The sequence below is a fragment of the Cydia pomonella genome, chromosome 23 (genome assembly GCF_033807575.1).
Source record: "Cydia pomonella isolate Wapato2018A chromosome 23, ilCydPomo1, whole genome shotgun sequence".
NCBI classification, from domain to species: domain Eukaryota; kingdom Metazoa; phylum Arthropoda; class Insecta; order Lepidoptera; family Tortricidae; genus Cydia; species Cydia pomonella.
Genome location: NC_084725.1, coordinates 9,265,901 through 9,279,066, shown reverse-complemented (window position 1 = coordinate 9,279,066; position 13,166 = coordinate 9,265,901). Strand labels below are relative to the sequence as shown.

General features: G+C 38.6%; 1 protein-coding gene across 2 annotated transcripts in view; it reads right to left on the bottom strand.

Annotated features, from left to right (window-relative positions):
* Positions 1-13,166, bottom strand: part of LOC133530773 (uncharacterized) — a 156,286-nt gene that overhangs the window by 15,249 nt on the left and 127,871 nt on the right. For both annotated transcript variants that reach the window (XM_061868843.1, XM_061868842.1), the window contains one exon: positions 12,562-12,666. In XM_061868843.1, coding sequence (XP_061724827.1) covers positions 12,562-12,666 — 105 coding nt within the window. The remainder of the gene's footprint in view (positions 1-12,561; positions 12,667-13,166) is intronic.

The window sequence follows — 13,166 nt, the reverse complement described above, 5'->3', positions numbered from 1 at the left end:
AACATATTTAACAACATTTCATATATTACAATATATAAACCTACCTGGCAACGGGAATACACTTTTTGGTCACGCTGTTTATAAAATATAAAATAGACATTCCAACAAACATAACAATAAGGACCAGTGCGAGTCGGACTTGCCCACCGATGGTTCCGTAGGAAAATATATTATGTTATATTTTTAACTTTATAGTTTTCAGTTATTTCCCTGTATTTTTAGTATAACACGACTTGCCAAATTTCATAGTTCTAGGTCAACGGAAAGTACCCTGTAAGTTTTGATTACCTTGAAAGTGTCAAAATAATACAGTCAACAACCCTATTGGAATTACACCTCACCTGTAACCTGTTGCCTGTAACTCCTCTGGAGTTGCAGGCGTACATAGGCTACGGAGACTGCTTACCATCAGGAGGGTCGTATGCTTGTTTGCCTCCGACGTAGTATTAAAAAAAATACCCTATTGTCCCTATTTTGCTTTGATTGCTTATCCGTTGCTGTATGTACAATTTTTTTTTCTTTGCGACAATAAATGACTTTTTATTTTATTTATTTATATAAAATATACGTTTTTTGCGGCATAAACGGTCTTATATTTTTTTAAATGTTAATTAGTGATATAATTTTTCACAGCTTCGAGCGATTGTAGACATGGTTTTTATTTCAACACGATACCTCCACGCGTTCCCGAGATAAAGGGTCTTGACAGACAGATGGACGGACGGATGGACAACAAAGTGATCCTATAAGATCCCATACTGTTTTTTTCCTTTTAAGCCACCATAATCATAATGTATAATAGTCAATCATGTATTTCTATAACCTCTGCTATCATGGTATTTTGATACTTTTAAGGAAACATCAGTACCCCTAGTGTAAATTTAATCGACATCATAACGTGACGAACGCGTTTGCGTTAAGTCTCATTTTGTATAGGATTTTGAGTTTCCAAAACGTCCCGCTTGGCGCGCTCTTTCTAAATCACATACAAAATGAGACTAAACGCAAACGCGTACGTCACGTTTCGAAATCGAATTTATTTACACTAGGGGTACTGTACTCCAATACGTAACCAACATTTTATTGTACCTGCACGTTCCATGTATGTTTCTGTGTTGTCTCCTTTATAAATAAATAAATAAATAATCCTCCCTTCTTTGTCAATGCCATGAAAAAAATATCCAGCGAGAATTTATCAAATTCATTCATAAGCGAACTGAAATCGGCCAAGAGCATGTCGGGCCATGCTTAGTGTAGGGTTCCGTAGTTCTTTATCATTCTGTCAGAATAAGCTAAATTAGTAAAGTATCATGTACATTACAAGCTTAAGCGAGTACTTTCGCAGCGCGTTGTACGTACGTATTGTACGTCTTTTTGTCCTCAATTATGTTTTATCTGATGTAATCAATATATATTTTTTTCTCGTACAATAGACTCGTACTTACTTTTTACTAAGAAGAGAAGACTTTTTGCAATAATTCAAAAATGGCGGCTGGACCGATCATGTTCGCCATAATTCTCATTGAAAGTACTTATTAAGCTTTAGTTACAAGATTTTTTTCATATTTTTGGACCCAAGGTTCAAAAGTTAGAGGGCGATATATTTTTTTATTTAGGAGCAATTATTTCCGAAAATATTCATATTTGCAAAAAATGGTGGTTGTAAACCCTTACCAGATACCAAAAAAAAAAAACATTTTGTATGGGAGGTACTATAATTTATTTTTAAGGTCTGTCGCCATGCATTATTTAGGTATCCATGCCAAATAGGGTTGTTTCCAATTTTTTTAAAACGCTTGTATTACGTTCTGTATTAACTAAAAGTTGCCCTAACATTCAACTTTTATACTAAAAACGGCTTTAAATATGTTAAATTAACAAAATATATTTTGACGGATGCTTTCGCGCCCAAAACGCTCTTTGAAAATTGTGTGACGTCACAGTTTACGGTTTGACACATAACTACATACACACGTAGAAGATACGAGCTGTCAACTGACATTTGTCATTTGTTGTTTATCGCCTAACTGTCAACAGTGTCAATCCGAGAGTTGTGACGTCATCAGAATCTTCAAAGACGTTTCGAGTTTGGTCACATGACGTGGGCCAAAAGATATTTTTAATTCAATATTTACAAAAATATGGTCATTACAGGTCCCCTAAAAGTAGTTTAACATGTTCTTATAATCCAAAAGAATTTATTGGGATACATTTCTGCCCTAAGATTTGTAGATGGAGACAACCCTATTGCAGTTTTCTAGCACTAACGGTCACGGAGTAAAGCCGGACGGACGGGCAGACGGACATGGCGAAACTATAAGGATTCCTAGTTGACTACGGAACCCTAAAAAGGTAAGTAACCGATTCAGATTTAAATCAACTGATTCTCTTATATAAAAGGATTATTCATTTTAAGCAAATATTTTAATTAATTGTTCGGAGTAGGGAGGATATGCCGATTCCAGCTCACTTTAGGTATTTATCTCCCCCCCCCCCCCTCCCCCCCCAACCCCCTCACCCCCCCTCCCCCCCAACCCCCTCACCCCCCTCACCCCCCCCCTCCCCTCCCCCCCCTCCTCCCCCCTCACCCCCCCCCCTCTCCCCACCCCCCTCACCCCTCACCCCCCCCTCAACCCCCCCCCCCCCTCCACCCGCCCCCCTTCTCCCCCCCCTCCCCCTCCTCTCCCCCCCCCCCCCTGCGCCACTTGGTAGTTCGGCAAAGATCCGTTAGATGGCGCCACTAGCCCCCCCCCCCCCCCTTCCCCGCCGCCTCCCCGCCCTCCCCCGCCCCCTCCCCCGCCGCTGCCCCTGGCCCTGCGCCCCTTGGTAGTTGTGCATATATCCTCGCCAGTTGGCGCTACTTTCTATGTTTAAGGTATTTATCTCCCGAGGGAAAACTTCGCTAAAATAGATGGCACCACTTTGTACGTGTACGACAAACAAAAAGTGACGAGGTGGCCTCCAGTGGCGAAGGTCGGATTCGAACCAGCGTCTTTAGCTGACCGGGGCGTCTTTAGCCAGTTAACGTCATGAACCCCTAGGCCACCCCGTCACGGTGAAACTGGTCCTAATTTCTCGTTACTGGCTCAATTTAGGTATTTATCTCCCGACGTGTTGCATCAGCCGCCACCGTGGCGCCGACGGCCACCTGCAAATTCCTACGTGGGCGTCGAGGTCGATAATATATAGGTCGAGATAAGAGAGAGAATAAGTTAGATTTAAAATATGCATATATATATTTATATGTTTATATATTGGCGCTACTTTGTATGTATCTGACGCCACAGAGCACGTGTACGCGTCAAGGTCCAGGTCGATGGCATCGGCTTGCTCCAGGTGCGGTTGGTTTTGGAGCTTGTGGTCAACAAATATATGGACTTTGTACTTTTCCAACTGCCCAATAAGTTTGTTTTAAAATATGCATACGGGCATATTTGCAAGAGCACATAATATAGAGTGGTTAAAACCGGATAGAAAAATGTATATTTTCTTGAATACCTGGGTATTCGATATTTATCCAGGTACTAGTCGTAATGTTAAACATACATGTTTTTACTTACATTACGGGATGTTTCATGTTAATCTAAAAGTTGTAACTATTTCTAGTTACATCTGGTAACATTTACATCACACTTTTTAGAAAAGGGAGTTTCTAAACCTAAGTATGTCGTTAACTAGCAAAGTCGAGTATATCTGTATGTGAATAATAAATAAATATCGAATACCCAGGTATTCAAGAAAAAATACATTTTTCTACCAGGTTGTAACATCTCTATATTATGTAATAGGTATTTTTTAGCTGACCTAATTCCGATTCCTGGTACTGGTGAACTTATTTATACCACGTCGGTGGCAAACACGAATACTGTCCGCCTGATGATAAACTGTCATCGTAGCATATGGACGCCTGCAACTTTTTTTTTATACCACGTCAGTGGCAAACACGAATACTGCCCGCCTGGTGATAAGCTGTCACCGTAGCCTATGGATGCCTGCAACTTTTTTTTTTATACCATGTCGGTGGCAAACACGAATACTGTCCGCCTGATGATAAACTGTCACCGTAGCCTATGGATGCCTGCAACTTTTTTTTATACCACGTCAGTGGCAAACACGAATACTGCCCGCCTGGTGATAAGCTGTCAACGTAGCCTATGGATGCCTGCAACTTTTTTATATACCATGTCGGTGGCAAACACGAATACTGCCCGCCTGGTGATAAGCTGTCACCGTAGCCTATGGATGCCTGCAACTTTTTTTTTTATACCATGTCGGTGGCAAACACGAATACTGTCCGCCTGATGATAAACTGTCACCGTAGCCTATGGATGCCTGCAACTTTTTTTTATACCACGTCAGTGGCAAACACGAATACTGCCCGCCTGGTGATAAGCTGTCAACGTAGCCTATGGATGCCTGCAACTTTTTTTTATACCATGTCGGTGGCAAACACGAATACTGCCCGCCTGATGATAAGCTGTCACCGTAGCCTATGGATGCCTGCAACTTCTCTAAGTTGTTACATGCGCGTTGTCGATCACTGGTATTAGTGAACATTTTTATATCACGTTGGTGGCAAACAAGAATACGACCCATCTGATGCTAAGCAATCACTGTAGCCTATGGATCATGCGCGTTGTTGATCATTAAAGTATGCGAAATGTTGTGAAATTGCATACGGCGCGACCTGCCTGATTGTAAGTGTAGTCAGTGTAGCCTTTGGACGCCTGCAACTTCAAAGTTGTCACATGCGCGTTGCCTCGCCCCAGTTTGCGTGTTTGAGGACTACTAACGTATTCTAATCTAGAAGAACTTGTGTTATACAACTATTTCTACAAGTCATGGAATTGAATAAATATAACATCACCCAATTTCTCGATCCTGCATTATATATGTACTGAGACGTCGGTGGCAAAAAACCATACAGTCCGCTCAAGTAAGCACCCTAGCCTATGGACGCTTGCAAGTACTATTGTATGTACTGGTGAATGTTTATTTTCGGTTGGTTTTGGTCAGATAAACGCCAGTCCATACAATAAGTATGACCATTGGGCGAGGTTTTCGACAGAGGGGTAAGCTCTTAAAGGCGACTCCGGTTTAAATGCTCTAAGGATTGTAGGCATTTAACGGAAAATTTGAGGAAATATTCAACCTTAAACGCTTTGAAATAAGCTTCATTAATAATTCACGAGAGCTGATATTTGCTTGTAATTTCATACAAAATATTAAGGACAGTAGACCTTATTAACCTTAAATACGGCTTACCATATTACCATACCGCATTAAACCTTAAGCACTTTGAAATAATACAATACTTGATTCACGAAGACTGATATTTGCTTGTAACTTCATACAAAATATTAAGGACGGTAGATCTTATTAACCGTAAAACTCTATCTGTCAAAATCAAATATATTCTAGATTAACATAAAGAATAATGACAAACAACGATCAACTCTAAGTACTAGAAATAAAGTAGAATTTTACTCAAATCGGCCGGCTGTAATGCGACATGCATAATTGAGGCGATGGAATAAAAGTTTTCACTTTAAGGGGCTCCCTAGTGCCAATGACCTTCGATCTGAATCCCCTTAGTTACCTTACCTTACCATAGCTAGTAGCCAGCTTACCATATTTACTTCAAGTTTATTGTCTTCGAGATATTTGGCATCAAAGTTGAACAATTTTAGGCCAAAAAACTGGTTTTCTGGACATAACTTTTGTGTTAGTTAACTAGTTAGTTAAAATTAAAATCTCTGACGAGTTTTTAGAGATGACAGACGAACCCAAATGTGTAGATTTCGTGTATGTAAAACCCTTCACAGCAATCGAGTAACGAAAAAAGTGTTTTTATAGACAATATTTAAAAAAATCATAAATAAATAAGTGTTCATGTTTCTTTTAAAATCGGCAGACCAGAATGGAGATAAAATATTGAAGACCCGATAGCCGTTCGTCATAAAATTCTATCTATAGTGCAAATGTAGGAGTAACGACTCAAAACTTGTCAAAAATCTGGACTGGGGACTGTGACAAGAACAAACAATAGCAACGCCTTCTCTGCTACTCCTACTGAAAGATAAATAAGACTATCCCGTTCGGTCATTTCCCCCACCGCTCATGCCATGGTTCAGAGAAATGTTATCATAAATGAGACCACATTACCGGCAACCTGCCACTAGCGCATACGCATTCTAAAATTAATTAAAAATCAGAAAATAACAATGGAGTACGTAATTGAGCTCGTTGTGAGGCTGTGGTTCAGTAACAAGGGGTTGGGGTATAATTATAAATGCGGAGATAGCGACGAAACAAATATTGCTTTCATCTCATCAATCGAGGCGCTAGCACCTGACGTGGACATCTACAAGTGGGAGGCAGCCCGGAGCGATCTGAAGAAGCTGATCAAAGAGATTTTGGAGGAGAGGTCCGTCCTCCAGTTACACTCGGGATACCATGCGGAGGGGCTACTGCTGGAGGTGCTAAGGAAACACAACATTAGATCATTGCTCTCCGTGCCTGTTAAACAGAAAACTTTAATCTGGAAAGACGCGGGGTTGTGGTTCGTGGAGGTGATTAACCCGAAAATCATAAAAAAAATATATGTGTTTGCGGACTAAGAATAATTGTATTTGTATGCATTCCGAAAATAAAAAAGTTTAAAAGTGAATGACTAATTATTTATTTATTTACCAATCATTTAGGTATTTTATAACGTCCCCATGCAAAGGTTTTAATACCATCGTCTAAAATTAACCCTTTACCGCATACGAAGCTATGTATGGCGGATATGATATTCAACTATATTGACAACTGTTAAAGTTCAAATTTCAACAAATATCTTTATAACATGTATAAAGGGGTTAATCGCTTTTTCATTCTTTTAATTTGTACATATTGTGCTTCATCATCATCATCTCAGCCAAAAGACGTCTACTACTGGACAAAGGCCAAATTATACATGTTATCATAAAGAGGTTTACGTAAGTCTAAACAGCAAGAGTATTTATTAAAATTTAATCGTTGTCGTACAGGAGCGGCATTAATACCTTTCGTTTTTTACACATTTAATTTTGTTTATGTCGTCTGAGGCCAATATACACGCATACATTTTTGGTCTTAACGCAACCAATTCTCGCACTATTCTCCATTTGTTTTCATCCTTCATCATGCCTAAAACTTTTTATTGACTTGTGGTAAATTATATACATTGTTATGAGAGGTCACATTAGAGTAAATTGTCTATTTATAAGGGGGATTCTACGTGTTTGCTTCGGCTCCACGCACGCATACCAAATTTCAGGTCCTGAGATTATGTAAATGACAGAGATAATAATTAAGTAAGTAAATATTCTTTATTGCACCACAAACAAAACAAATTTAAAAACAGATTTACAATGTAGAGAAAGGTAGCAACAGGCGGTCTTATCGCTGTAAGCGATCTCTTCCAGACAACCTTAGGGTATCAGGATAAAAAGAACAGTAAGTTTTTATAACAGGTAGTGCACGAATATATTAGAGGAATAGGAAAATTACACAAACAATAAGCAGACAGTACATACAGTACATTTACAATTTAAATAAACAAATAAATATTACAATACATACCAATATTGAAATAAATAAATATTAGTTACATATCTAAATATACATACATAATACATACATACCTAATATAACACAGTGACACATTAAGAGAGACAAGTAATGATTTTTCAGTAGGGTTTTAAAGCTAATTAATCCCTTGCTTTTAGATTAAATTGTCTTAAAGGACCTCTGCGCTGTTGGCTTCGGCCCCAAGCATGCCTCCCAAAGGTCCCGAGATATGGAAAGGACAAACAAACAAAATAACTAACTAACTAATAACTGGAACTGGAAGAGATCCCTGAAAGGGATAAGTTCGTTAAACAAAGTTATTTAAGCGCTCGCAGCCCACGTGGTAAAAAAAACTCTTGTCCTCGAATTCATGTGGGTAGCCGACAGCCTACATGCCCTGCCGCTATGAATGTCTCGTGGCACTGTGGGCGTTAAGCCACTCTTTGTGGTGTTAAGAGCAAAATTTTAGTTATTATATTGAATTTTTACACGTTTTAATCAAGGGTTAATGTCATGAAACTATTCACAGAGAAACTAGACTATATTTGTAGCGACAGACAATGATATCATTTATACGTATAGATATATTATACTCATACATAGGGAGCACAAAAAATACTTCCATATTTATTTCTATACCTACGAAGAAATCTGTTACTATTAATTAATTTTCGCATTCTATCATCTATGTCATACTCGTTGTTAAATATGAGTTCGTCTCTTTCTCTATCGGGAGCTCGTTAGGACCCCAAGTAGCACGGAACTGCTGTACAGTAGCTGAATTATTGTCCCCAACAGAACCCTAAGCTGTATAAACCAGCTGAATAAGAGTGTTAGAGGCGCTGTAAGTGCTTATATAACTCTATTTTGGGCACAAATTAATCAGCTGTCAGCTGAATAATTGAAAATATTGCACTATATCAGCATTATAACAGCATTACTAAAGGTAACAGTCACCCTAAGAGCTGAACATTGACTGATTAGTGGATCACGTGTTACCTATTTACAGCGCAATGATTGATTAATAGAGTCCCTGTTACCCTTTCTTCAGCACAAAGTACGTAAAAGGATTGATTTAATGCTTCTAAGCAGTTGAGAATGCATAATTGGGATGATTGTGAATATTTATTGCTCCATTTATTATTTTCTGATATTGTTTAGCGTGAACTATTTCGTGACATGGTGTTTGTGGAGGATATGGTGGTACAATAAACGTTAGTTTCGGTAAGTACAACATTATTATTTTTTCCATTTAATTTCGAATGGGAAAGAAAGTTTATTGTCAAATACTATATGAATATAGATCAAATTTTACACGCGCCCTCAAAATATCACTGTTTACTTGAAAATTTTAGTATTAAATAGGTCGATAATATGAACAAAAAATACTTTTTTATTGATAAACTCGTATAATTTGACGATAAGCTGTTACTCATAAAACTATTAGATATACTATACAAATCCGGTGTAGTTTTCATTGACTTAATTAGGATAAATTCATAATATCATATCACTGAAATCTAAAAAAATGGCCGAAAACCTATGTGTACTGTATTAACCACGATAAAATGGTATAAGCTGTTTTAGTGTTCACTCGAGGTACATTGACTAGTAATGGGCTGTCTAAGTGTCCACACGTGGTACGTAAGTCAGCAAAGAGCTGACACGACGAGATCTTGTGTCAAACAATACAGCCACAGATTCGTGTATAGCATAATTGTGGGCCACATTGTACGCAAATAGTGGCACAGTTAGCAATAAACTACATTAGCAGATTAATAGCCCACGCTAGTACAAGTACTCAGCTCCAATTGGGTTCACGTGCCATATGTGATCTAATAACCAGCAGTTTGCTGTAATTCAGAATTATATGAATTCACCCAAAGCGATCATGTGGACTTTATAAGTGCTACTATAAGATTGCGTGGAATAAGCTGATTAACACTACTAAAGTTCCACTACATGCAGCAAGACGCATTATATCATTGTTAATTGATGTCACTGAATAACTGATTGCAATATAGTAGTTCACATGTTCTTTCTTAAAATGCAAGCGTTTAAGGGTACACTTGTGGTGTCCTATTCAGAATATAGCTTAGTTAAAGCCCACAAAAATGCGCCATTACAGCTTACAGTTCCTCATTTCAGCTCTCAGTTCCATTAATTGCTAAAAGCTGTATAATATAGAACTGTTTTCCTATATTAATGCTTGCAGCATTACAGTGCTGCCGTGGTGATGCATAATATCGTTATTATACAGACGAGAGCTTAATTTTCAGCTATTGCAGTTGGGATGTCATATTATAACTCTATATAAATGCTAAAGTTACCGACGTGAACATGTTGTGACACCTTATAATGCAGTTTTGTGCTACTTGGGTGCACATTTCTCGCTTGCCCAGGTGCGACTAAAGGCAACTTGTACAATTTTTCACAAGGTGTTTCTATTTTGGAACGCCTATAACCTATAATAAATCATCATAATATAATCATTCAACCAAAACCTTAAATTGTTGGCTCGATAGCGGGCTGCCGTCTTATTTTCATTTATTTTCAGTCGTATATTGTTACTTTGCTTATAAAAGCAGTAAAATTTGGGTATGAATGATATAGCTGAGGGATCTGACGAGCAAAACTTTAAACAGATGTATATTTTCCGAGTCATTGATATAAAAGGCAAAAACCTGCGCAACGGCTACATCTTCCATCACAAGTTTCGTGCGGCGCGTTATTTCCTTCTGATTACTGGCTTTTTACTGATTAAAAAAATTAATTATGCCAGAATGTCCCACTCTGCGCCTGAGTTCTGTAGCAAGCCCAAGTCTCGCTACGCCAACTTAGCGAGTATTATAGTGGAGCCAACTTCGTTCCTGTGCCCGTTGAGAGGTAAACCCGCGTAGGAGTCTCCAGGGCACGCTTGCTAATAGGTGATAGCATTTCAAAGTTAGTAGATATCCGACATTTCAATATCACCTCGCCCTTAGTAATCTTGAAACTTCATGCGGTTAAAGTACCTACAGTCAGATACAGATACTTTCGAACACCTCAATATTCTAACGCCCACGCTATTTACTGCGTCTATTTTTGAGACGACTACATATTCTATTATAGGCTCAAATGACTGAACTTATCAAAAAAATATATCTGACATTTAATATTCCTTAGAAAATAATTCAGTACGCAATGCATCATTAATTTGTTTCTATGACAAACGTCGTCACTTACTGACACAACGACACAACTGTCACAAGTGATGAAATAACTATATACGCAATACTCGGTAAAATAAATTGCACTCTTTTAGTTATGGCTCATTAAAAAAAAACCCTTTTAAATTGGTTTCATAGCACTGAAACCTATACCCCCTTTCAATTTGCGGTTGTATTAAAAATACACGCTGTGTAAGTTTAAAGATGTGTCAGCTATCTCTGCAGCTGACTGTACACGAACACTCAATGTAGTGGCCTCGCTAAACCACTCAAACTTAGGTATTTACCTGGGTTGGGTTAGACATTTAAATGTATTTCATAATTAATTATATTAATGTTATAGGGAGCGTGCATGAACTATAGGAGGCAGCACAGGAGCCGTCAGATTTTTGGCGCGAGGCGTATATGTGACGTTTATTGTTCCGATGTAGCCCAAAAGATGGCAGAACCTACTATGCACAAGAAAACATGTGACGTGTAAATGTACATGTTTATGGTTCCGATTCAGGCCACAAGATGGCAGAGCCTCCAACGCGCACGGTCCTATAGGTAGTTTTTTTCGCACAGAATTGTCCGCACAAGTATACGAGCGTGACGCCCGCGCGAATGATACCTAACTGATGTGGTTCTAATATCATTCTAACATCGGTATAGCACGTTTGAATTGGCCTGATTATTTAAAATAACTCCTAATCTATTTGAAGCCACTCCTCTAAGAGTTCAGGATTTTGCTACTTAGCAATATACATACTAGAATTACTAGATCCTCGTTAGCCTAAACTATTCTGATATTGATATAACTACAGAGTTGCTTCGACAGTACTTTCAAAGTTTTGGAGCAGCTTTCAAGTTTCGCGGTTCGGCTAGCACGAGTTTCCGACTGTTTACCGCTCAATGCATTCCTCTAGTTACAGACTGATTCTAGGAGAATTTAGTCAACGAGATACCAGAAATACTTACATACACGGTCACTAGTTTTGTAGTCTGTCAAATCCTTTTTGTAACTGATGATTCGTAAGTGATTCTTGCTAGGTCTCAAGTAGGCCTACGTGAATAAATAAATGTTGTTTTGAACTTTATCAACTTTATGTGCCCTTTACTAGAGTACTATTTTATATTGAATAATACGATACGATATGAGTTAGATGAATATTTATAATGAATATTACAGTGAATATAATTACAAATTGATTTAAATAGGAGTGATTTATTCTTGCGTGTAGAAGAAAAAAATATAGTGAGTGACGTTGACACGTTGTCAGACGGGTTGTGGGCAGCCAGTAGTGATGCGCCACAAACTTGTTCTAGAATCGTTTTAAGTACGGTCACGTCTGAAAATATCGATACGGACAAAGTGCCAAAAATATGTATACACTACCCTAATACATGGACCATAAGGTCGAGTATACATATTTTTGGCACTTCGATCGTGTCGATGTTTTCAGACGTGATTGTATCTAATGTTAAATTATGTCAAAAATGAGTAATCCATGGTTGGTGATTAGCAACGTAGTCTTTGTCACTTACAGATGATGGAATCGTCAATCTTAACCACTAAACTTTGTGGCTTCTCCTCTGTACTTGTCAACGTCGTGCCTCAAGTTTCTAACAGATGGCGTTAGCATTTCCTAAATCGCGCTTACGGAGTTCCAAATAGTAGTTACTGTAAATATAACTCTTAATCGACTTTCAACGGACTTAGTAGGTAGAGCTTTTGCCATCTCTCTACTTTCTACAAACTTATCCTAGTAGTTACCTGCTGCGCCCCGTAGCCAGCTCCTTCTGTTTCTGTTCCGTCTCGTATTTCCTCTGCAGCTCGCGAACGTGCTCTTGTCTGATCAACTTCTTCAGGGCCTCGAATCTGCCATCAAATTGAAAATTAGCTTGTATAATGATCTCATAGATTTCTACAGAATTTGGTTTGAATTTCTACAGAACACATGAAAACAGCCTGCCCCATGGCAGGCTGTTTTCATGTGTTATTTAATAATTCATTTAAGAAATATTGATTGCTAAAAACAACTTTAACGCAAAAAAGGCGAACGGACGCATAGACTCTTTAACAACTGGCTTTCTCATAGGATCATCCGACATCCGATATCGGATTGCCACTTCTGATAATTTCCTTCCGATATATATTTTTTAATACTACGTCGGTGGCAAACGGTTACCGTAGCCTATGGACGCCTGCAACTCCAGAGGTGTCTAACACCCCGCACCCGCGTTGAGCTCTGGCAAACTCAGTCACCGGCAGGAACACAACATTATGAGTAGGGTCTAGTATTATTTGTCTGCGGTTTTCTGCAAACTACCCTACTTGGGCTCTGCTCTAGATCTGGAATGAAATTCGCTGTGCTGTGC